General features: G+C 39.5%; 2 protein-coding genes across 2 annotated transcripts; one reads left to right on the top strand and one right to left on the bottom strand.

The window, feature by feature from the left end:
* Positions 1-18004, top strand: ccdc175 (coiled-coil domain containing 175). Its single transcript, XM_010905006.4, has 19 exons — positions 1-134; positions 388-473; positions 2985-3096; positions 3178-3313; positions 3635-3863; positions 3951-4073; positions 4222-4331; positions 4524-4605; positions 5244-5380; positions 5488-5598; positions 5829-5900; positions 5986-6121; positions 8410-8538; positions 10215-10353; positions 10431-10510; positions 10615-10767; positions 10867-10969; positions 15187-15230; positions 16929-18004. Exons 1-19 carry the CDS (start codon positions 68-70, stop codon positions 17106-17108), a joined length of 2229 nt encoding a protein of 742 aa, XP_010903308.3. The 5' UTR covers positions 1-67; the 3' UTR covers positions 17109-18004.
* Positions 17371-26569, bottom strand: jkamp (jnk1/mapk8 associated membrane protein). Its single transcript, XM_010905005.5, has 7 exons — positions 26409-26569; positions 26074-26153; positions 25808-25962; positions 23929-24135; positions 23490-23671; positions 18372-18448; positions 17371-18264 (listed from the first exon to the last, which is right to left on the bottom strand). The coding sequence occupies exons 1-7, from the start codon at positions 26410-26412 to the stop codon at positions 18046-18048; spliced, it is 924 nt and encodes a 307-aa protein (XP_010903307.1). The 5' UTR covers positions 26413-26569; the 3' UTR covers positions 17371-18045.
* Between the last annotated feature and the right edge of the window lie 745 nt (positions 26570-27314).

Below are 27314 nucleotides of genomic sequence, written 5' to 3'. Positions count from 1 at the left end.
TTGAAACTTGGAAGCAATGGACACTGATAAAACAGAGCAAGTTTTCCGCACATAGTTTACATTTGACATGGCATCTTGCTTAGTGCCTGATTTTCCAGCTGTTCTTGTCGCTTTGGAGCATTTGGGGGAGTTAGGTAAGAAAACACGCCAAGCTTTCTCTCTTAACACTTTTGAATTCTGCGAAATGCATTGTGATGCCCATTGTGTAAGCTAATCTACTACTTTGTGTTGAGCCTTTAGAACTTCCAAATGACAGCAAACTTGATACAACTCGTTAACATTGATTTATTATTGCCTAGTTGTTTTATTTTAAGAAAAGTAGCCTACCTATCATTAAAATTACATTTATAACACATTTTACCTATTTGAACGTTTGATTTGACAAAGACAAACAGCTGAGTGATGAGGGAGTTCCATTCAGTCCAGAGGCAAGTCATCATTTGAGAGAAATTGCAGCTGCCATCACTGAACTGGTAGGCATATCCCAAAACTCAACCTGGTCTCAGGAACCTACGTAGACTATTTTACGAAAATCCATGGCACCTGATTTCGTATGATATGTGAAGTTACATTAGGTTACATTACAATGCGCCACCAAAACGTATGATACATTACGAAATTATTCAAACGTAACATATCTTATGAACGCCATTACAACGTATCAAATGTTTACGAGCACTATTAAAACGTAAAATAGAATACGAACGCCAGACAAACGTATTATACAGGTGCTGGTCATAAAATTTGAATATCGTCAAAAAGTTGATTTATTTCAGTAATTCCATTCAAAAAGTGAAACTTGTATAATGTATACATTAATTCCACACAGACTGATATATTTCAAGTGTTTATTTCTTTTAATTGGGATGATTATAACTGACAACTAATGGAAACCCCAAATTCAGTATCTCAGAAAAATGTTATATTGTGAAAAGGTTCAATATTGAAGACACCTGGTGCCACACTCTAATCAGCTAATTTACCCAAAACACCTGCACGTGCCTTTAAATGGTCTCTCAGTCTAGTTCTGTAGGCCAGTGGCTCCCAACCTTTTTCAGTTACTGTACCCCCAAAAAGAATTTGCACTGCTTGGAGTACCCGTGAAGTACCCCCTCATGTTCATTTCACTAGTAAGTCTATGGTGTCATGAGTGTTTTCAAGTACCCCCTGTGGGAAGGCCAAGTACCCCCAGGGGTCCTAGTACCCCTGGTTGGGAACCACTGCTGTAGGCAACACAATCATGGGGAAGACTGCTGACTTGACAGCTGTCCAAAAGACGACCATTGACACCTTGCACAAGGAGGGCTAGACACAAAAGGTCATAGCTAAAGAGGCTGGCTGTTCACAGAGCTCTGTGTCCAAGCACATTAATAGAGAGGCGAAGGGAAGGAAAATATGTAGTAGAAAAAAGTGTACAAGCAATAGGGATAACCGCACCCTGGAGAGGATTGTGAAACAAAACCCATTCAAAAACATGGGGGGAGATTCACAAAGAGTGGACTGCAGCTGGAGTCAGTGCTTCAAGAACCACCATGCACAGACGTATGCAAGACATGGGTTTCAGCTGTCGCATTCCTTGTGTCAAGCCACTCTTGAACAAGACACAGCGTCAGAAGCGTCTCGCTTGGGCTAAAGACAAAAAGGACTGGACTGCTGCTGTGTTATGTTCTCTGATGAAAGTACATTTTGCATTTCCTTTGGAAATCAAGGTCCCAGAGTCTGGAGGAAGAGAGAAGAGGCACAGAATCTACGTTGCTTGAAGTCCAGTGTAAAGTTTCCACAGTCAGTGATGGTTTGGGGTGCCATGTCATCTGCTGGTGTTGGTCCACTGTGTTTTCTGAGGACCAAGGACAACGCAGCCGTCTACCAAGAAATTTTAGAGCACTTCATGCTTCCTGCTGCTGACCAACTTTATAGAGATGCAGATTTCATTTTCGAACAGGACTTGGTTACCAGTACCTGGTTTAAGGACTATGGTATCCCTGTTCTTAATTGGCCAGCAAACTCGCCTGACCTTAACCCTATAGAAAATCTATGGGGTATTGTGAAGAGGAAGATGCGATACGCCAGACCCAATAATGCAGAAGAGCTGAAGGCCACTATCAGAGCAACCTGGGCTCTCATAACACCTGAGCAGTGCCACAGATTGATCGACTCCATGCCATGCCGCATTGCTGCAGTAATTCAGGCAAAAGGAGCCCCAACTAAGTATTGAGTGCTGTACATGCTCATACTTTTCATGTTCATACTTTTCAGTTGGCCAACATTTCTAAAAATATTTTTTTTGTATTGGCCTTAAGTAATATTAAAATTTTCTGTGATACTGAATTTGGGATTTTCATTCGTTGTCAGTTATAATCATCACAATTAAAAGAAATAAACATTTGAAATATATCAGTCTGTGTGTAATTAATGAATATAATATACAAGTTTCACTTTTTGAATGGAATTACTAAAATAAATCAACTTTTTGATGATATTCAAATTTTATGACCAGCACCTGTATTTTACGACCGCTATGAAAGGCGGGTTTTTGACAAAATGTTAGTCCTATGTTTCGAACCAGCAACGTTTGGATTAGAAGGCAGCTGGTATCAGTTACAGGTTCCCCAGTGGAGCAGTTGGTAGTGCACCTGTGTAAGATGCGGAAGGTTGCTGGTTCAAACCATGGTTAATGCTTTTTCTTTTTTTTATTCCGACTCTAATGATATTTTACTGCACGTAATATATCTTACGAAATCCCCTGGCTAAAATGTACGTAAAATAGTCTACGTCATCATTCTGAGACCAGGTTGCAATACTAGGCAATTGGGACAAAATAAATATATTTTTTAGTCAATACATGATTTAATGTAACAAAGAAATGCTTTACAATGCAGACTAAAAAACTATCCTCAGCTGATAATCTGAAGCGCGATGCTGGGCTATGAATGCCAGAGAAATTGCTTTACACACTCTTTATGAACCCTTTTTTTATACATAAGGAGTATTCTAGGAGAGCAACCCATGAAAAACTTGAGGTAGAAACTATTGAAACAAGCAAACTTCGTTATCAAGCCCAGAATATCTGTGATGATGTCCAGAAAGAGATTTCAGGTAATAACGTCATGATATGATTTTCCAGAGAGTACAAGCTTTGTGCAGACTCACTCCATACTGTGTCATTTTCTCTTTCAGCCGGTGTTGCTGCTGCAAGAAACATAAACATGGGTCAAATTACTCAACTCCAAGATGAACTGAACAGTGTAGTACAAGAAATAGAGTCTATGGAGAAAAAACAGGATGTCCTCGAAAAGCAAAATGCAGTTCTTTAGTAAGTGTTAAAGATAATGTGTGTTGGAGTCTGCTGTAGTGTTCTAAGCTCCCAACTCCAGAGCGCAAATACTGACATGACGGGTGATCTTGTCTGTCTCCTTCTACATGCCTGTTTCCCTACCCTCTATTTCATACTGTCCTATCATTAAAATAATATCCAAACAAAGATTTTTGATTATATATTTAATGAACTTGTAATGCAGAACAATCTATTTTTTAAGTGTAACCAATCATTTAGAGAGTATGGAAGCACTTAATATATATATTTCTTTGTATGATGTTATAACATTGTAATCTTTTTTTTGTAATCTTTTTTTAGTCCTGAGAGAGAGTTGGTGAAAGGTGACCATGAAAATATAATCAACCAATTAAACTACCAGCTGTCAGAGAAGGCCAATCAACAGATTCTGCTTAATGAAACGATAAATAAGATCCGGGAAGTGAAAACCAAGATCTCAGATGTGGAAACCGCTAAAGTGAAGCTAGTGGAAGACATGATTCAAAAGAACGAGGTGTTCATTGAATCAAAGGAGAACCTTCAGAGAGAGGTACATCCCAGCCACAGATAACCTCTTGTTATATATGAGATACTGTGTGAGAAACTGTTTTCATCTTAACCTCCCCTGCTGATATAGTACGAGGAAACCAACAGTAACATACACATGCAGAGGAAAAGCAATGCAAAGAAACGCAGAGAGCTGGATATTGTTTCATCGCAACTGTTGGATAAGGAGGACAAGGTTGCAGAGCTAAAAAAAGTATGTTAACTAATGAATTATATTCTGGCAATAAATTAATACATTATTTTCCACTAATGTTCTTGACTTACTGTCTTTGCCTTGTATATCATTTTGTAATATCATAGAAATCTGTAATTTCTGTAATTTCTCAATACAATTTTTGCAGCACGTTGCACAGTTAGTGCAGAGTATAGCTAGACTGACAGCATCTGAAATCCAATCAAAAGAGCAGCTGGTGGACGAGATCAAAACATTTCAGGAACTTGCTGTTCAAAAGTAAGATTTGCATTAATTGACTTACTGTAATGTATACATGAAGCACACCTGAGATGCAAATATTTATGCATGGATTCAATCTGAAAGCAGGGTATTGGCATTTAAACATTTAAAGGCACTGAATCAAGGCCTAGTTTTATATCACATGTGTTTCTACCCTTTAATTTATTTTATTAATCAACGGTTCAACAGGAAATTTCATGAAAAGGAATTGGCTGAAGTGAGAATGGCGTTTGAACTGAAAGTCAAGTCCCTACAGGACAAGATTGAAGAGGTGAAAAATCCTTTGGGTATTCCATTACATTTCTTCATCTTCCTCTTCCTCCATCCCCTCTTTGCACTCTGACAGCGTGTCCATGGTGGGAGGGACTTTAAACACCTGTATTATGATAGATTTGAGGCATCGATTTTCTGCCACTGCCAAAGGCCTCAGCCTGCTGTTCTGTAGTCAAGTTGATCTTTTTAGAAAGTATTCCTTTAAAGGTACTTTGTGCAAAATCTGACCTTTAAGAGTGTCAGTTTACTGGAGGGTCCTCTGATGTTTTGGAGTTCACACAGTCCAATAAAGGGCATAGCAACTGTGTCTGGCCACATAAGCTGATGAAAGGTTACCTGAACGTGAAGAATATGCCCTTTGAATAGAATTATCTTTACGTTTTTTTTTTTCAGTGGTCTGGGTGTATTTGCCAAAAGGCTGAATGATTTATCAAAAATATTTTTTTATCTTCAATTATTTTTTTCCACTAAACTGTGTTTTTTTTTGTAGCACTAATTCAGATAGTACCTAAGCATTTCAAAACATTTGTTTACACAGGGCTGGTCTGGTATGTTTTGTTGTATGCAGGGGACTGTCATGCATTATTGGTAGATGGGTGCTGTGTAGAAATAACTAAGGTTCGGTAATGTGTGCAGATGGATATTGAGTGGGAGGAAGGACAGAAAGTGAATGCCATTCACCTGGATTCTATTGTTAAGCTCTCTAACAGCTTCAAAGCTCAGAGGAAAGCAGAGGACGACTTTATGGCTGAACACCTCATTGTCTCAAGACGGTACTCCATATTAATATTTGCCATAAAGTATACCAGCCACTTTGTTTTCCCTTTCTTTGGCTAAAAGGCTAATTTTTATCAAATGTTTATGTCTGCTTTATTTTCAGGTTTGAAAAGTCCAAACTCAGACTTGAGGAACGTATTGCATCAATTGCTAAACATAAAATTGAGATCAGAGAAATGGAGGAGGAGATCAAACAACTTAATGAAACCAATATGTAAGAAATATGGTCTGTTCTATCCTATTAAGCAATATGCACCACTACATGTTTACACTTTTTTTAGTAGTTCCAAATAATTTTTTCTTTAGGGACATTATTTACCATTTGTTCAAATAAGAAATGTAAAATATGGCTCAATAATTACTTTAAAAATAACAGATTTCCTGGTCCACAATTGGGCTCAGCAGTGTCATAGAATCTTTACTAGTTTGCCTTCTGTTTCTCAGAGTTATTGCAGACCATTTTGAAAGAAATATGGAGGAGTTGCATGGACAGCTCAGTAAAGAAAAGAAGAACATGTGAGCAACAATTTATATTGTAGATCATTTCATTGTCTTCAGAAGTTGGACTATACAGTCTAAGGTTTTCACATTTGCATTTCAGAGGAATGTTTGAAGTTGAAAAAGAAGAACTGTGCCAGTCTCTTGAGAATCTAAAAAAAGATCACGAACAGCATGTGAAAGAGGTCAACTCTAATATTGATTTAGCCAGGAAAAGATATGAGGAACTGCTTGACGAGGTTTGCCTTTTGACTTCATTCTTTCATAATATATCAAGATAGTGCATACACATTGATATATATATATATATATATATATATATATATATATATATATATACACACAGGTGCTGGTCATATAATTAGAATATCATCAAAAAGTTGATTTATGTCAGTAATTCCATTCAAAAAGTGAAACTTGTATATTATATTCATTCATTCCACACAGACTGATATATTTCAAATGTTTATTTCTTTTAATTGTGATGATTATAACTGACAACTAATGAAAATCCCAAATTCAGTATCTCTGAAAATTTTAATATTACTGAAGACCAATACAAAAAAAGGATTTTTAGAAATGTTGGCCAACTGAAAAGTATGAACATGAATAGTATGAGCATGTACAGCACTCAATACTTAGTTGGGGCTCCTTTTGCCTGAATTACTGCAGCAATGCAGCGTGGCGTGGAGTCAATCAGTCTATGGCACTGCTCAGGTGTTATGAGAGCCCAGGTTGCTCTGATATTGGCTTTCAGCTCTTCTGCATTGTTGGGTCTGGCTTATCGCATCTTCCTCTTCACAATACCCCATAGATTTTCTATAGGGCTAAGGTCAGGCGAGTTTGCTGGCCAATTAAGAACAGGGATACCATGGTCCTTAAACCAGGTACTGGTAGCTTTGGCACTGTGTGCAAGTACCAAGTCCTGTTGGAAAATGAAATCTGCATCTCCATAAAGTCGGTCAGCAGCAGGAAGCATGAAGGGCTCTAAAACTTCCTGGTAGACGGCTGCATTGACCTTGGACCTCAGAAAACACAGTGGACCAACACCAGCAGATGACATGGCACCCCAAACCATCACTGACTGTGGAAACTACACTAGACTTCAAGCAAAGTGGATTATGTGCCTCTCCTCTCTTTCTCCAGACTCTGGGACCTTGATTTCCAAAGGAAATGCAAAATTTACTTTCATCAGAGAACATAACTTTGGACCACTCAGCAGCAGTCCAGTCCTTTTTGTCTAGCCCAGGCGAGATGCTTCTGACGCTGTGTCTTGTTCAAGAGTGGCTTGACACAAGGAATACAACAGCTGAAACCCATGTCTTGCATACGTCTGTGCATGGTGGTTCTTGAAGCACTGACTCCAGCTGCAGTCCACTCTTTGTGAATCTCCCCCACATTTTTTAATGGGCTTTGTTTCACAATCCTCTCCAGGGTGCGTTTATCCCTATTGCTTGTACACTTTCTTCTACCACATCTTTTCCTTCCCTTCGCCTCTCTATTAATGTGCTTGGACACAGAGCTCTGTGAACAGCCAGCCTCTTTAGCTATGACCTTTTGTGTCTAGCCCTCCTTGTGCAAGGTGTCAATGGTCGTCTTTTGGACAGCTGTCAAGTCAGCAGTCTTCCCCATGATTGTGTTGCCTACATAACTAGACTGAGAGACCATTTAAAGGGCTTTGCAGGTGTTTTGAGTTAATTAGCTGATTAGAGTGTGGCACCAGGTGTCTTCAATATTGAACCTTTTCACAATATTCAAATTTTCTGAGATACTGAATTTGGGGTTTTCATTAGTTGTCAGTTATAATCATCACAATTAAAAGAAATAAACACTTGACAAATATCAGTCTGTGTGGAATAAATGTATAAATTATACAAGTTTCACTTTTTGAATGGAATTACTGAAATAAATCAACTTTTTGATGATATACTAATTATATGACCAGCACCTGTACATTTGTATTTATTTTAGCCTTGGAAATACCAGACCTATAGAGCAGCATCGGCACCAGGTCTGGGATTTATTACAAATTCTCACTGGAAAAAGATGAACAATTCTCCCAACCAATCACAATGCAAACCTGCCAGAACATCACAGATCAGCCAAAGATAATTAAGCCAAAATCTTTGTAGTGGCTTTAAACCAGTCCCTTGTAAAATGCACTCCTTAATAATAACTTCTGTGATTTTTATGTTGCTACAGTAGCTGCTGTTTTGTGGGGGATGTTTACACTAAACAACTTGTGGATAATGCAGTGATGCAAAAATGTTGGATGGGCCAACTCCACTGTTTTTCTCTTTGCCAAACTGACGTTGTTTCCACACAGCACAGACATATATCCACAGACATGTTGCTGTATCTTCACCCGGCAACAGCCAGAAGAGGACTGGCCACCGATGAGAATCTCGTTCCTCTCTACATATCTTCCTAAGTTTCGACCCTACTAGGGAGTTTTTTGATTGATGTTACTGAAGCCCTGGCACATTGTCTAGAGAGATTGGATTTCACTTAATTTTTGTTTTATCAGGAGAAGAAACTCCAAGACCATTTATTGATGGACAAGTTGATTGATCATCTTAGCAACCAGATTGTTGAGGCCAAGGAGGGCTATGAACAAATGACCATTTCCTACAATGCAGAGATCCAGCAGCTGATAGTAAGTATGTTGATGTATTTTACATCTAAATCGGCAAACAGGCATTGGGAAGCCTCATCGCATATAAAGTGGGGAGAACAAGTATTTGATAAACTGCCGATTTTGCAGGTTTTCCCACTTACAAAGCATGTAGAAGTCTGTAATTTTTATCATAGGTACAAAAATCCAGAAAATCACATTGTATGATTTTTAAGTAATTAATTTGCATTTTATTGCATGACAGAAGTATTTGATACATCAGAAAAGCAGAACTTAATATTTGGTACAGAAACATTTGTTTGCAATTACAGAGATCATACGTTTCCTGTGGTTCTTGACCAGGTTTGCACACACTGCAGCAGGGATTTTGGCCCATTCCTCCATACAGACCTTCTCCAGATCCTTCAGGTTTCGGAGCTGTCGCTGGGCAATATAGACTTTCAGCTCCCTCCAAAGATTTTCTATTGGGTTCAGGTCTGGAGACTGGCTAAGCCACTCCAGGACTTTGAGATGCTTCTTACGTAGCCACTCCTTAGTTGCCCTGGCTGTGTGTTTCGGGTCGTTGTCATGCTGGAAGACCCAGCCACGACCCATCTTCAATGCTCTTACTGAGGGAAGGAGATTGTTGGCCAGGATCTCGCGATACATGGCCCCATCCATCCTCCCCTCAATATGGTGCAGTCGTCCTGTCCCTTTTGCAGAAAAGCATCCCCAAAGAATGATGTTTCCACCTCCATGCTTCACGGTTGGGATGGTGTTCTTGGGGTTGTACTCATCCTTCCATCTTCCTCCAGACAAGGCAAATGGAGTTTAGACTAAAAATCTTTATTTTTGTCTCATCAGACCACATGACCTTCTCCCATTCCTCCTCTGGATCATCCAGATGGTCATTTGCAAACTTCAGACGGGCCTGGACATGCGCTGGCTTGAGCAGGGGGACCTTGCGTGCGCTGCAGGATTTTAATCCATGATGGCGTAGTGTGTTACTAATGGTTTTCTTTGAGACTGTGGTCCCAGCTCTCTTCAGGTCATTGACCAGGTCCTGCTGTGTAGTTCTGGGCTGATCCCTCACCTTCCTCATGATCATTGATGCCCCACGAGTTGAGATCTTGCATGGAGCCCCAGGCAGAGGGAGATTGACTGTCATCTTGAACTTCTTCCATTTTCTAATAATTGCGCCAACAGTTGTTGCCTTCTCACCAAGCTGCTTGCCTATTGTCCTGTAGCCTGTCCCAGCCTTGTGCAGGACTACAATTTTATCCCTGATGTCCTTACACAGCTCTCTGGTCTTGGCCATTGTGGAGATTTTGGATTCTGTTTGATTGAGTGTGTGGACAGGTGTCTTTAATACAGGTAACAAGTTCAAACAGGTGCAGTTAATACAGGTAATGAGTGGAGAACAGGAGGGCTTCTTAAAGAAAAACTAACAGGTCTGTGAGAGACAGAATTCTTACTGGTTGGTAGGTGATCAAATACTTATGTCATGCAATAAAATGGCAATTAATTATTAAAAAATCATACAATGTGATTTTCTGGATTTTTGTTTTAGATTCTGTCTCTCACAGTATGATAAAAAAAAGTAGGAAAACCTGCAAAATCGGCAGTGTATCAAATACTTGGTCTCCCCACTGTATAAGCTGTCGACATCACACATCATGTATTTATTATCTTTTTTAAATTTTCTTCTATGGAAACAGACTGAAGCTGAGTCAGTGACACAAAGCCGACTGGTGGAGGAGGAGGGCCTGATGAGTAAAGAGTCTGTCTTGGTAGAGGTGGAAGCCCAGTTTGATTTTGACCAGTCCAGACACAAAAAACTGAAAAAACATACCTCAGGTATTGCCCAAATGACAGTTGAATAAGTAAATATGTTTTGTTTTTATATTTAATAGTCCAACATATTTCTTCTCCAGATTTAAAGAGTAAGAAGAATCATCTAGAATTCTCAATTCAGGATATGAAAGAGAACATTAATACTCTTCTCAAACCAAAGGTGGGGATTACGCAAACTACAGTATGAATATTTTTGTTACCACACGCTAACAAGGCAAACAGTGCTGTCCAATAGTACTGAAAGAGTCTGGCTGTTACTGACAGGAGAAGATGAAGAGGAGTCTGGGGAGTTTACGTGAGAAACACATGGAGCTGCTTAGATCTCATGCTTCAGACATCAGTACCACTGAGAAAAACATCTATGAGAACGGATTAATGCTGGAACAAGTCAATATGGAGAACAGCAGGCTGCATGTGGTAAGACGTGTGTTACTCTCTCACAATGTGTTGCCATACTGAACTAAACCATTCACTCACCTACTAAGAAAAAAACTAAATGTTAAGATTTTTTTTCAGTGTATTGAACAAATGAAGGAGGACATATCGAATGCCAGGAAAGACAAGGAAAGACACAGCCAGGAGATTGAGTGGTTAAAAGAGGAGGTTCACTCTCTATTTGGTGAGTATCAGGGTTCAATAATAGGAATTACGTTACAGAAATCTACCACCAAACCCACTCCAGTTTACAGAGAGCCAGTCATTGTGAGAAACTAGTAAATTATTATAATTTATGTATACGACATAAGGATGTAAAAATTATAAAATGATGTGTTATATTTAAATATGGCATCCCTATGGCATTTGTGATGGCAATTTCTAAAATTCCAAAGTTCTATGAAAATGGTAGGTAAGACAGGAGAAATCAATTGCGCAATAAACGGTTTTAATCTTGCTTGCAAGGAGAAAGTATACAGGTTACAAAGTAACGGTGGATAGTTTCTAAATAAAAACATCATTTCGACAGTATTTATTACATAGGAAGAAGGGGTGTGGTAAGATGCTGCCATCTGTTTCATGTCAATCAAACACCTTTCCCTTTGTTCTATCACACACGTCAAATGCTATCTTCCCCCACCTTATCCTTCCTGCAATAATGTTTACCCAAAGGGGCCAACTGACCTTACTGCCCCCTGTTGTATCTTCTCCTATCCTGTCCTAAAACCCATTGATCTCCATCTGGACAGACAATAGATGTCCCCTATGCAAATACCAGGTCCCACACATTCCTGTACCTATCTTAACAGTGGGACTCCATCCTTTATACAGTCAGAATACATTGTATAAGAAATTTCCACAACAATCCATCCTCTTGATACCATGTCAAACCTTGGTATCAAACCTTAAACAGTTCACTCATTAGGATGTAGACTGCAACAAAACAGTACTCTTTAACAACATGACCCATTCAATATTATTATCCTTAATGATTAGAGAACTGAGCAAACTGAAATGTCTGAGTCCTCCTTTACATTCTTCTAGATCAGTACCTTCCGTATAGACACCAAGATCTCACATTGTCATCATACAGAATCATAACATAGTACAGCAAAACTTTTATGTTAAAATCATCATAAACACCTATCACTGAATGCATCCTTCAATTCATCACTGTTACAAAGTTCTCTCATGCCAATTGCTCAATTCACTGAAAAGTCCTCTCCATGGTTCCATTTGGATGTCCTTCCAAAGTCATCACAACTGTTCTGCTCTTCCAAACGTCAGACAGTCAGTTATGAACCATTTCTTTGAAAGGTCGATGTAACAGAACGAAAAAGTCAGATGTGTATTCCAAGGTGTTGTCCTTCACAGCTCAAATGCAGACACAGCTCTTGTTGTCTCCATTCTAGCTGCTTTATCAGCCAGGCCAGGAGAATCTGTGTGTTCTCCCTGGTGAACTCCAAGATGACCAGTTTTAGCTAAAGGTTCTAGAGCTAAAGGCCATGTAGAAAGTGACTGGTTACGAGCACCAGAAAATTCACTTTCCCTCAGTGACTTCAATTCACTGCGTCTAACCTTTCAACACTGCAATCCTTGTGTAGCGTGTCGTCGACCCCAGGTTCCTCTCTCAGCTACCTGGACAGCAGATGAGATGTACCTGGTATGGGCCCAATCAGCGTAGCATGATGTTGTGCAGTAGATCTTTCCTACGCCTCCATCCTCTCGGTCGGAGGTTGTCTTCTCCATCACATTGCAGAACCAGCAGGACTCAAATCAGTTCAGCTCACAGGAACTCAGCATCCTGTAGACGTGCAGCACCTAGACGTGCAGCGAGCCAGAGTCGACTCCTCTCTCAGCTGTAGGACAGTCTGTCTGTGTGTCTGTGTGATCCATCTCACCTCAGCCACCCCACAGTTGTCCTTTTAAGCCAAGCTCAGTCTCTCCCAGGGCTCCAACAAGTCCTCTCTTGTTGAATCGCTTTCAAGTGTTCTGTATCTGAATGTGTGAATTATCCTTGAGAAGATTAGTTCCAACTGCATAGTACATCATCACATATGTCCATCACGCAGTCCAGCTGCTGCACGGGAATTGGTGTCAGGACATGGAACAAAAACGACATGTTTCTAACTACAGCCGCCCTGACTGCAATACTCAAAAAAACTTCTAGTCACCATACTTACTCAAATCCATCTATCAATTTCTACAAAACCATCAAATCTGACTTACAAAAACAACCACATTGTTTACTAAAGCATATGAAAACTGTATTAAGGAACAATCTCACCGGTTGATGCTCCCTCTGGTCCCCTGTCTGACCGTCCGCACCCCTCCCTCAGGCGGTTCAGCGTTCCTGCGTGTTCCCGTTGAATCACTCGCGGCAAGGCCAAAGAGATTACGGGTGTGTACACCTGGTGTGTACAACTCCCCACTTTTGGAACTTTTCTTGAAACTCGTAGACATGCTCAACACTTCCAAAGCGGAGCAGAAAACGGCCTCCAGCGGCCCACAGCATTTCCACGTTCACAACGAAAAAGTCCACAGAGCTTATGACTCCAACGATGCAGTGTCCCGATCGGGCCTCCAAGGAGACCCACCTATCGGTCCAACTGAACTCCGCGGGGTGGGGTGACGGGCGATCAGAGGAGAACGAGCCATCTAACCTGAGCAAAAAAAAAACTACAACACAGATCAATATACTCCACACTGTCTACACACCGTAGCCTACGCTTTCCAAACAACTTTTCATACGTTACCACGGCCATCTACCTCCAATCAGCCCGACAGGCCGCGCATCCATCACCGAATGAAAACGCCAGTCGCCGGAAAACCTAATAACACTCAAAGAAACATTGTTCACATGTCCAAACACCATATACGTCAGTGATAATTTTTGCCGGTCCAGCGTAAACACGAGAGACCGGCAAAGATTTACTGTCGCACGTCCCCATGTTTCAGATTTACCCAGTAAATCTAATTTATACTCAACCAACCAGAAAGCGAAGTCAAGCTCGTCAGCCCACAAATGAGATTTTAAAAGGTCCAACCTTTTACTGCAGATTTTAAACTATAAAGTCCAACTTTAAGTTTTTAGACCGAATTGCGTTCTTGCCTCCAAATTCAATTTCCGCAGGAAACCTGTACTGATCAAGCACGAGTCACAGCTCCCGTCAGGCACTCTTTCTCAGCCCGTCAAAGGATAAGAAATTTCCACAACACATTCTCTGCTGTGACATCTGCATCAAATCTCAATATGGGGAAAGAGTGTGGAACGCTGTCCACAATTCATGTATGGCGAGATCCAAAATATATTTTTTTAAATATCTGTATTGCATGTAAATGGTACAATGACAACGGGGTTAGAGTGCAGACCGTCTGCTTTAATTTAAATGTTATTAATTTAATTGAACTATTTTCTAATTCTAACATTTTGTATGGAGTCCCCCGATTGTAGACAATTGCCATTTGTCCAAATACATTTGGGAACTTAAAATGGGAAAGTTATACACTATAATTCTTACAATATAAATGTACTGACATTTCTAAATGGTTCAACCACTTCTGGTTTGGTTTCTTCAAGTTAATTCCACTCATCTGGTGTCCCAGGTCTCTGATAAGGAGAGGATGAAAACCAAAAGTGTTCCAGTCCTTTTATAGTTATATTATAGATTACAGGGGTATTCAACTTTGGACCTTAAAGCCACTCCATTTTTTCATTGCAACACTCTGATCAGGGACTTGTTTAGACCTGGGACACCAGGTGAGTGCAATTAATGAGGAGGTAGGACAGAAAACCTGCAGGCTCCAGATCTCATAGGATAAGAGCTGAATAACCCTGGTATACAATGCATAGATATATATTATTCATAACAGTTTCACTTCATACCTTACCTTATGTAATTTGTAACATGCTGTATCATATGTTACATGTAATTCATACCATTAAAAAAATAATAATAATCGTAAAGATCTTGTCTTACCGCCGATCGCTAACTCATGCTGTGTTTTGAAGATCACCCACAGCTAACGTCTAATGCTTAGCATTTCATCTTGATGAATCACTAGTTGTCAGCTCTGAGACAATCAGAAAACAGGAGAAGAAATTGTGAGTACAAGTCAACAAGAGCGAGAACAGGTTATTTCTTGCGCATGCTCAAAACTGAGAAGTAGGCAGCGTGAACATGATGATCTCTAATCGGAATGAGGAGCTAATTTCTCTTGCGTCTGCACGTTAACCAAAAGCCTGTATGTGCCCAAGCCTCAAGGTATTTGTTTTAGTAGTATTCATAACATATGTTTTAGTAACACTTTATAGTGTACCCTAATGTAATGTCAAAGATTTACATATACTAAGTTACGTATTTCTCTGAGACCAAGTTGTCATACCTTGTTTTTTCCCAGGGAGTTTACTTGATGCTCAGGCAGAAGACATGAGGGTGACCAAGGTAAGGACCCTTAAAACATGACTGGACAGCCCAACAGTTTACTATAGGGGCGAGTGGGAAAGTTGACCCACCCCCTGTAACTAGACAACTGTACACAAACGTTGTCATTTGATCATTTAATCAGGAACAACTGACAAATGGCAGTGATGGAGAAAGGCTCAGAAAAAAGTAGTATTTCTTTCCCAAAAAACAGTTTTCTTGATTGTCAGTAAATGTTTTTCTCGTCAGGCATAATTAATGTTAAATCAAAGCAAATTTATCCAGGTCTAAAAATATATATCATACATGTTGGTGAATTGCCACTGTATAAATTAAAACAATAATTGCTAAGCTAGGCAATCTTTCCAAAGTGGTGGCTGTGGGGCAAGATGTGCCAAAGACCGGGGGGTAAGTTGGACCAATGGTTCACTTTGCCCCACGATGAGATAAGTTACGTTTCTGATGGATCAAATATTATTTCAATATAAAACTGCGTACCTTTCAGTTTATTTCTTATTTTAGTTATTGTAGAAAAGCTATCATGACACAACGTTTGTACATCTGTGGTGTGTCTGTTATTGGAATTCCAGTGGAATTGACTTGCCCAATGATGAAGAAATTTAATAGAGGTTTTGTGTAGACCATGAGTGTGAGCTAAAAGCTTTCTATCCCTAGAAACATATTTCTCTGCCTTTTGTTTTCATAGTTTGCCATCCAATTGTATTTCTGTATATTGTGACGTGTACCACCTATTTTCATCCACAGCTGGATAGAGTAGTACATAATAAAATAGTAAGGAATGCCGAATAATATTTATTTGATTTGCTGATTTTCATTACAGTGTTGTAGGTAGAATTCCCATAACCAAAGATGCCACAGTTCGCCCTCGCCAGGCTCTTTAATGGACCGAATGTGCATGGGCTCAGCCCAATTTAACCCCTAATTGTTCCTTTAGTAAAGTAATACTGTTTTGTATTCATATTTTCTGTTTTGAAGGTAACTTTTAACAATATAAAGTTTTAATACTTAATGTTTTAATGTTTGTCGGAGGTGAAACAATTAAAAATAAATCTGAGTAATTATCCAATCTAAGGGACACTCCCCATACCGTAGTGTCCAGAATAAAAAATAAATGAATCAAATGACACTGAACTACCGTAAAACCTCACATATCATAAACTTCTAAAAAAAAGTCAACATTGATTCTCTCCTTTAGTTACTTTTGTAATTTTAAACATTGTAATGAAGACAGAAAATATGGAACACTGTTTGGAAAGGGAATGCATTATCAAATTATATTTGAAAAATAATTAGGAATTGTGTTCAGGTTTTTATTTGTAAAAAAGGATCCACGTACCCCTACCTGGGGCAGGTTGAGCCACGGGACAACTTATCTTTAAGCCATTATGTCATTGTTGTGTTGTTGCCATTTCACAGGACAGATGTCCTGAAATAAGGGTTTATGTATGTTTTATTACTATCTCTTCCCCTTGTGACTGTGGGACAACTTAAGTAAAAATTGGTTCAACTTACCAGACTCTCCCCTATAGCCATTTTAATATGTACAACTGGTGATGTTAATTTATACTGTACTTGCTGACATAACCTGACCAGATTTCTCAGGAAAGTGTAGAGTAATTGATAGAAGCCACAGTGTAGGACAAACTACAGTATGACACTCATGACACAATCATCCAGTGACTCATTTTAACTCTTCAGAAATCATCAGAGAAAGACCAGAAGATTCTGGAAGCTATCCACAGACTCATGACCAAGATACACAACAGGATGTTCAAACTGGGGGACATCAACAGCAGGATACAAGAGGAACTGAAGGGCATGGGTTCTCTGTTGGCCAGTAATAAATCAAGTATTAAACCTACACAGCCAGGTATCTAATGAAACATTAAGAATGAGTACAAAACACGTTACAAAAGAAGTACAAATGAAACATTTTAGATGAAGTAGATGAGTACTCTTGTGATTACTTCACTACATTTATTTTGAGCAAAGCAACATTTCTGACTGAATGTACAACCAACAGTCAATTGTAGCTTATCAAGTCCTTGTTCAATGTTTTAAAATTCATACTGTGGTATGATGATAAACATCCAACTATTTTTTAAACATACCATCTAATAAATTCACAATTTGCCTCCTATTCAATGTATTTCCACCACAGAATTTTTATTCAATTTTTATTGAAGCAAAGCAATGGAACTTCATCTATATACAATTCCAGGTTATAATGAACTATTGTATCTGCTTCAGGGCATAATGCATGTGTTCAGAGATTTTTGGCACATTAGATTATTTCACGAGCATCTAACCTATTGGACAATACAGAGACCACCTCTGATGTCACAACAACCAAGGGCTAAAAACAATTAACAGTAACTTATGAAACAATGCAGAAAATGTCCAGTATAACCACCTCCATACAAACATAATAACCACATTCAAATGTCCAAAAATCAACACAATTCAATAATTTAAAACATAATAAATCTCATTCTACAGATGGTTTATCCAAAGCAAATTTACAGTAATGCGTTCATACATTTTAATGTGGGTGGTCCTGAGAAACAAACCAACAAATCCTGGCATTACACTTGGCATGTTCTACTGACAGAGCCTTACAGAACCTTTTAAATATATGGAGCCTTATTTACAGACATATGTACACAGTGATCTTTTTTCTCCCTTGTCATCATTTGAAGTGTACTGCACTTTCCTGTTAAAGCAGTCAAGGCCACTGCCCATATACAGCAATTGCACAATATTTCGTGGATCAATGACAGGTGGATAATATTGTCCACGTTTCTCTATAACAGTTCTAGTGTCCATTGCCGCCTTCCGACAGAATCCGGCTAGGTTCAGTAAACTTGGCAGTGAGCAGGTAGAATAGGGCAGGTCCAGGTACCAGAGCCAATAGAGGGAGGTCCTGCTCCAGTTTATCCAATCGGGAGATGGAGATGATGCCATACGCATGAAGGAGCCAATGGCTGAAGAGCACCACCAACCTCTTCTTCTTAGCAATGAGATTCTTAAAGGACTATTAGTACGAGGAAAGAAAAATGAATGCCATAATTGGTCATATAATGACAGAGTCAATGTAAATCTTTTAAAATGTTGGTTAGGTAAACATAAGGAGCATCTTACCTGTATCTCTGACGCTGACATGTACACTGCCAGGGTAACCAGGGACAACACCAAAATAATGTATGGAAAGGCATAATCTGAAATAAACAGGAAAATAAACTTATAGCAGCCAGTTGATCTGAGGAGGGTGAGTGAAAGGACTCCAGGTTGGCATTTACAGTGAGGGAAAAAATTATTTGATCCCCTGCTGATTTTGTACATTTGCCCACTGACAAAGAAATGATCAGTCTATAATTTTAATGGTCATTTTATTTGAACAGTGAGAGATTTTCTTTTTCAAAAATGTTATACACTGATTTGCATTTTAATGAGTGAAATAAGTATTTGATCCCCTCTCAAAGATTTCTGGCTCCCAGGTGACTTTTATACAGATAGCGAGCTGAGATTAGGAGCACACTCTTAACGGGAGTGTTACCTGTATAAAAGAAACCTGTCCACAGAAGCAATCAATTAATCAGATTCCAAACTCACCGCCATGGCCAAGACCAAAGAGCTGTCCAAGGATGTCAGGGACAAGATTGTAGACCTACACAAGGCTGGAATGGGCTACAAGACCATTGCCAAGCAGCTTGGTTAGAAGTTGACAACAGCTGGTGCGATTATTCGCAAATGGAAGAAACACAAAAGAACTGTCAATATCCCTCGGTCTGAGACTCCATGCAAGATCTCACCTCGTGGAGTTGCAATGATCATGAGAACGGTGAGGAATCAGCCCAGAACTACACGGGAGGATCTTGTCAATGATCAAGGCAGCTGGAAACATGGTCACCAAGAAAACAATTGGTAACACACTACACCATGAAGGACTGAAATCCTGCAGCGCCCGCAAGGTCCCCCTGCTCAAGAAAGCAAATGGATAGACCCGTCTGAAGTTTGCCAATGAACATCTGAATGATTCAGGGGAGAACTGGGCGAAAGTGTTGTGGTCAGATGAGACCAAAATTTAGCTCTTTGGCATCAACTCAACTCGTCGTGTTTGGAGGAGGAGTAATGCTGCCTTTGACCCAAAGAACAACATCCCCACCGTCAAACATGGAGGTGGAAACTTCAGGGGTGTTTTTCAGCTAAGGGGACAGGACAACTTCACATCAAAGGTACGATGGAAGGGGCCATATACCATCAAATCTTGGGTATGAACCTCCATCCCTCAGCCAGGGCATTGAAAATGGGTCATGGATGGGTGACAATGACCCAAAACACACAGCCAAGGCAACAAAGAAGTGGTTCAAGAAGAAGCACATTTAGGTCCTGGAGTGGCCTAGCCAGTCTAAAAGACCTTAATCCCATAGAAAATCTGTGGTGGGAACTGAAGGTTCCAGTTGCCAAACGTCAGCCTCAAAACTTTAATGACTTGGAGAAGATCTGCAAAGAGGAGTGGGACAAAATACTTCCTGAGATGTGTGCAAACCTGGTGGCCAACTACAAGAAACGTCTGACCTCTGTGATTGCCAACAAGGGTTTTGCCACCAAGTACTAAGTCATGTTTTGCAGAGGGGTCAAATACTTATTTCACTCATAAAAAATGTTGACATGCGTTTTTCTGGATATTTTTGTTATTCTGTCTCTCACAGTTTAAATAAACCTACCATTAAAATCATAGACTGATAATTTCTTTGTCAGTGGGCAAACTGCAGAGGATCCAAAAAAAAAATCCCCTCACTGTATGTTCTCCCTGATCAGCCGCTCTTAACGGTTGGACCAGCCCAGCCACAATATACTTTGTTTGATAAGTGAAAACATGACACATTCTCATGACCCCACTACACTTCATCCATTTTAATGTTCAAATAATGCAATCCACATACAGTGAACCCCGAATGTATTCGGACAATGACATTGTTTTTTTGCCTCTGCATTGCAGAATTTGGGATTCTCAATGGACCGGATATTGGGTTGAATTGAAGGTTGTCAACCATAATTTGAGGGTATTCTTTTCCCATATCAGATAACCATTCACTACGGTACAAGTTGATCTTCATCTGTCTATAAAACGACTAAAGGCTCTCTAGGTACTTTTTTAGCAAACAGAACTGGCCATTCTGTTCTTAAGGCTTGCTAGTGGTTAGCATATTGTACTTTACCTTATAAAGTTCTATTGTTGTACTCTTCCGCATGTGGTTGTCTGACTAATTTTGTCTACCTTCTGGAGTGTTCTGTTAGACTTATTTCTTTCTTCACCATTCTTTGGTAATATTCCTTTCTCTAAGAGAGAATTTACCATTGCTAAGCTCACCAGTGTTTCCTTTCTTCTTAATGTACCAAACACTTGATTTTGGCACCCACAATGTTTTGGCTATGACAGATCTCTTGAGCATGCATCATCAATGCAAACAAACACACCTGCCAAATAGTAGAGAGCTGTGAAGCCAATTGCCCAAATACTTTTGTACCCTAGAATTCGGGTGTCTATTTGATTTTGCAAAAAGAAATGCCTCATCTAAAATGTACAGAAATACCCTAAATCAGTGTCTCCCAACCCTTTTCAGTTACTGTACCCCCAAAATGTTTTTGCACTGCTTTCAGTACCCCTGAAGTACCCCCTCATGTTAATTTCACTAGTAAGTCTATGCTGTCATGAGTGTTTTCAAGTACCCCCTGTGGAGAGGCCAAGTACCCCCAGGTCCTAGTACCCCTGGTTGGGAACCACTGCCCTAAATAAGCTGACATTCTGCATTTAAAACCTATGAATTCAAAGTTCTGGAATACAGTGCGAAAAACAAACTGTTACTGTCCAAATAAATTCACAGTAATAGATATCAAAGTATTTGGACAGTAAAAATGTTTCTCCTTCAATTTTTGGCAAATACACATCCAGGGATTTTCCTGCATATAAAACTCAAAGGCAGCTGCCTTCCCAAAATCTCGCACGCCTCTGTGTGTGGGCATGGTAAAACATAATTTTCGGCTCACATCCTAAACAGCCTACCAGTGAAATACTGCAGCAAATGTGACAATAGAAGGAAACTTTCATATTGGCAGTGTTGACAGGTGAGTAGGTTTCCCCCACTATTGGGCTATTATTTTAATGGGCTTGGGCGGGTCAACATACAGAGAGCGTTTGTTCGGATTTCACGGTTTACTGACAGTATCTGGCAACTTCGAATACAGGACCTTACCAGTCCTGACTTCGCGGAGATGAGTAACATTAAAAAAACAAGTGGAACCTAGTTCTTTTACACCCATGCGTGTCAAAATATTTAAGTAAAACTTAATAGCACCTAAACTACATCCAATCCGCATAACATTTGTTAACGTTTCAGATGAGTTCTAGTAGAATCACAGATTCTTTCAATGGAGTTCACGAGACAGACAAAAATGACTGGTGAAAAAACAATTAGATTAGGGTATGTAGGCTACTGTCCCCAACAACATTTTATATGCAATATACAGTGTAAAGACATACAACTAACATTTATGTCACTAACAATATAAATACATGAACGTGAAGACACTGCATGAGCACAAGCAACCTACAGCTGAAGAAAGCCGAGAGAGGGGGATAAATGATGTGGCATCAAGGCAAGGATGGAGGAAAAAACAACGCAACAAGGCTGAAATGTATAGGCCTGTATAACAAGGCTGTAATATGTCAAATTAACAAGAACATAGTATAACAATTAAAAAAGACAACAATAATATTGACTGATTAATTATAAAGCTTGATGAGTGATTTTTTTTAAAACATAGTTTTGATGCTCAATTGCAAAATGTTTTCAGGTGGCTCAGACATAACAAAGAGGGAAGGATATGCTATACATGCTAGAAGCATTGTGGAGCCAATGTGTTTGGGGACTAAGTGGAAACTATAGGCTGGGTGCGCTTAAATCCAATAAAATGTCTACAAGTCCCGGACAGGCAGAGGAAACAAATGTATTACTTGTTTTTTGGTTACTACTGTATTAGGGAGGAGATAGTAGCATGCATTAGCTGCTCAAGTGGACATGGACAACAGGGCAGATTTAACAGTATAATTGTTTTTTGTTTTTCAAACAGCCAGATATTATATAAAGTATATCACAGAGGGGCGACCGGTAGAGCGTGGGGTAGGGGTGTTGGTGTACCACCTTTGATACATTTTCAGTCAGGAAAAACCTTGACATCTAGGGCTGCACGATTAATCGAATCATCGAAACTGCTAAATTGACATGGGCAATATCCAAATCGCCAACATCCAGGATTTTCATCTCCAAAAAAAAGGTGAATGAGGTGCCCTTCACGTGAGGCAACGGGCACGCATCGTATGTCTGTAATAGTTTTTCTTGCAGAGGCTGTAGGTATTTTTGTAGATTAACACTGAAAGACCATCAGGTATTTAAGTAGTTTGAGTTAACACTGCAGCTGCTAGCAAAGTCATCTGCTTCAAGCTAGTGAGTGGCACCAAGATATTGTCCCACATAGCTTACAAAACAGCATGATTATTTAAATTCTCGGCTTCAATGCTGGTGCAATGTATGGCAATGGCACAAGTGTAGCAATTAGCAAATGACATTGCATTAAATGGGTAGGTAAACAAATAGCCCTTTATATAGGACAATACACCGATCAGTCATAACTTTATGACCACCTGCCTATCAGTACCAGCATTAACTTTTTCAGCAATTTGAGCTACAGTAGCTCATCTGTTGGATGGGACCACAATGGCCAGCCTTCACTCCCCACGTGCATCAATGAGCCTTATCTGCCCATGACCCTGTCGCCAGTTCACCGCTTTTCCTTTCTTGGACCACTTTTGATAGGTACTGACCTCTGCAGGCCGGGAACACCCCACAAGGTCGGCAGTTTCGGAGATGCCCTGTACCAATTGTCTAGCCATAATAATATCCCACCCACTGACAAGTGCCATTATAAGATTATTAGGGTTATTCACTTCACCTGTCAGTGGTCATAATATTATGGCTGATCGGTGTATGTAGGCTATAATCTCTAATTTAAAATTGAGATTATCTACACTGTTTACACCATGTTTGAAAATCGCAAATCATAACCGTAACTGCAATATTTGTCAAAGAAATCACAATAAAATTTTTCGTCCAAATCATGCAACCCTACTGACATACATAAACATATACACAGCTAACTCACAGACACAAACTGAACTTCAGCTGAAAGCATACTCACAAAGCAGACCACCTCCCACAGCTTGCAGGACTGTTAGGATGGGGAAGAAGTAGAGAGCAGCGTAGATGCTCTTGAAGCGGTCCGATTTCCCCAGACCACAGGCAATCTTTTTGACCAGGAGTGGACGCAGCAGCATCATGAACACCAGACAGAAGGCATAGTAGATCAACACTATAGTGTACCTGTAGACAAACAACACAAGCCATATGTTAGTAAATCACACTGTTTGATGGTGTGCACCCTGCTCTGAACATACCAACTACTTGAATATGTTCAACTCATTAACGAATTCAGTTCATTATGAGACTGTCTCAGACAGAAAGTAAACCTGGATGAAAAGCAATGTCAGCATTAGTTTAGCGCCAGGCTATCTGGGAAAGCAGCTCTACATTGCCATCAGCATGGGTCTAAATCGTGACCTAGATCTTAGGCTACTCACAGCGGAAAAACAGCTTCCTGTGTGCAATGCAGAGTGGTGACATAGTCCGGGCTGGGATTGTACAGCATGGTGTACCAGTCTGACAGCATCTGGACACCGCAGGACCTGATGGAAAGCAGACCTACTGGGTCGTTGACCAGCAGAGTCACCACAGCCGCAGCACCGCACTCAAACAGGGCCGTGATGTGTTGGAACAGGGCACTGGAGCTGTAGAAAATACAAAGGCACACTAAGTTGATTTACTGTTTTAGTAATACCCAGCCACTTGACATTCCTTAAAAATTATATATATATATATATATATATATATATATATATATATATATATATTATCATCATCATCATCATTATTATTATATATATATTAATTATATTTCAATTAATGGTTGTCTATGTCTTGAGGCAGAGGATTTACATTTTTTTGAAGATTAATTAAATCTGTGTGGCTGAATAGCAGAAACACAAGTTATCAGTTAGTCTACCGCAGGGCAATAAACCCACCCTTTTCAAAATCTCTCTACATAACACAACAGGTAGCTTATTGGACATGCGTTAGTAGTATGGGCGAAGAAGTCATTGGTTACAGCTGTACTTACACTGACGAAGAATGTAAACACAAAATGCAACAATTTCAAAGATTTATAGTGCAAAAGATTGTTTGTTTAATAGAAATCTATGAAACAGGCCCTAATCTAGGAATGTCACAACAGAGAATAAACATGCATCTGTTAGTCCCAGACACATGGGACAGAAAGGTAGGTGGTGGACCAGACCAGTCAGGTGGTCTAAAGTCTAAGCCAGTGCCTCTGACACACATACGAAGATTGATTCAAATCCTGATCACTGCTTTTTCAACAAAAACACCACTTCCTCTGTCATGCCCCCCCAAAAAATAATTACAAATATAAAGCTTATTAAGTGATTGAACACTACTGACTGGCATTTGCGAGGCTTTGGATATCTTTTTATATCCTTTTCAGTCTTTCTAAAGTCCCATTACCTTGTTAAGCGGGTCTTTTGACAGTTCATTTCTGCTCCCCATGGCTCAGTATCTAACCTGCTCAGTGCATCCACGTGAGACCTAACAAACTCATTGACTATTTATACACAGACACTAATTGCAATTTAAAAAGCCACAGGTGTGGGAAATGTAACTTTAATTGACATTTTCACCTGTGTGTCACTTTGTGTGTCTATAACAAGGCCATGGAAACCTTTGATCAGAGCTATTTGGGTGATTTCTGTTATCATTATGATTTAAAAAGGAGCGAAACAACTATGAGATAACAAATGGCTTCATATGATCACTATCCTTAAACTAAAAAAAATAAATCTTTATTTTCAAAATCAATGCCAAAATGTCACCTTTTCTGCCAGGGTATGCAAACGTATGAGCACAACGGTATATACTTCTGAACATGTAAATCCAGAGCATTCTAAACATGTACACTGGGTGACTGAAAATGAGTAACTATGCATACAGTGAAAGAAGCAGGAAATGTTTCCAGGAGATGTGTATAGATTCTTGCATCACGGGGCTGTACATTATGATACCAAAACACGAGGTGATGAACAGCACGACAATCAGCCTCAAGATATTGTCACAGTAGACATTTTTTGGTTGTACAAACAGTTTTATTCAACCAATCTTGCAGGTCAAAAGGTTGGAAATTAAGATGCTGGTTTGGTTGCACACAGTTTGCGGGTTCTGAAGCCAGATGGATTAAATGCTAAAATCCCTAAAACAAAAGTGTAGTTGGCTTTTGGTAAATAAATAAACATTCAGTTGCCTGGCAATAGCTCTGGTGGACATTCCTGCTTTCTGTATGTTCATTCCACACTCCAACAAATTGTTAGGGCTGGATGTGTGTGGCATTACCTTTTCTTTCCAGAGTACCACTCGATAAAGAACCAGTGCAGAACAAGTGGCAGCATTGCCATGAAGCCCAGGTACAGCCAGTCATAGAGTTCTGGAGATTCTTTACATTTCTCACAGATCTTCTGGATGTTCGTCCTCTGACCTCTGGGACATACCTGACAGATCAACTACATTTCAGTGTTTCGGCAAACTATTATGTTATAGACAGTGTTACAGAGAGTTGATGTAATAGCGTGACAACATACACAAATAAGTTGATTACTCACCCCACATTCCCCATCTAATGAGCCATTTATCAACGTCTTGCCGCAATACAGTCCCGGACATGTTGAACTCATAGCTACGGCTGAAATAAAGAACCCAACAAATTGCCAGATGAAAATACGGTTATACGGCATACGACGCGTCTAAAGTGCTCTTTGGCATTATATCTAGCAGTCACATAAACTAAAAATTACGAATGAACGCACTCGCTAGAGAATGCGTTACGCTAACTGAACGTACGTACTAGCTGAAACCGCGACATGACGATTTACTTTTCGAGTAGACGTTTAATCTGAGTCTACGAAACCGTCCTAATACAACATTGTTAGTTACATACCCATGGTTTTAGTAAAACTCCATACGATTGAGCTTTAATACTTGGTTAACTATCTTTAGCGTTTACAGATGATCATGTTGATGTCTGCAACGATTTCATTTCGGCTAGCTAAATCAAAACGCTTGACCGGAAGTTTATGCAACAACGGTTTCAGTTTTCTTCTTCGCAGCTTTTGGGAAGTATAAGCAAGAGAGAAGCGATATCTGCCACAGCGTCCCCCATGTCTGATGTTCTCCAGAAATACTTGCAATATTTTTAAAGGACATGCATACTGAAATCTTCCTTTATATTAAATTATATTAACATTTACAAAAGCGATAGATGTTACTTCTATCACAAAAGACTGATATCTGAAAATCCTATCACATGACTTCAGTGGGAATCACTTGGTTTCAGTTTAGCTCTGGTGTGAGTGGACCGGTGGGGATATCGGCTCACATATTGGTTTTAATGTCCAATGATATGCTTTATGTAATCCCCCACCGAATGTAAATCTGATATATCTTCTGATTCAGCAAGCAGCAGGTCAGAGAGATTAGATGGTTTGTTGTTAAGGCTTTTTAAGTGATTAAAATATTGTTTATCACAGAAATGACTTCAATATTTTTTGAAGTTGGTGAAAATATTGTTTATCACAGAAATTACTTCAATATTTGTTGTCCACTTTGTCCTATTCCAGTCTATTGTATGTGGTATATGTAACTTAATTCATACATCTGTCACAGCCAAATTTGTATGATACTGTATGTTATGTTATTTTGGGGTACATTAGAATGTGCTAACACAATGTACAACCCCATTTCCAAAAACATTGGGATGTTGTGTAAAATCTAAAGAAAAACAGAATGCAATAATGTGCAAATCATTCAATAGAAAATAGTACCAAGACAACATATCAAATGTTGA

This window comes from Esox lucius, chromosome 15, assembly GCF_011004845.1.
Source record: "Esox lucius isolate fEsoLuc1 chromosome 15, fEsoLuc1.pri, whole genome shotgun sequence".
In the NCBI taxonomy this organism is placed as follows: domain Eukaryota; kingdom Metazoa; phylum Chordata; class Actinopteri; order Esociformes; family Esocidae; genus Esox; species Esox lucius.
This window is presented reverse-complemented; position numbering and strand designations above follow the sequence as displayed.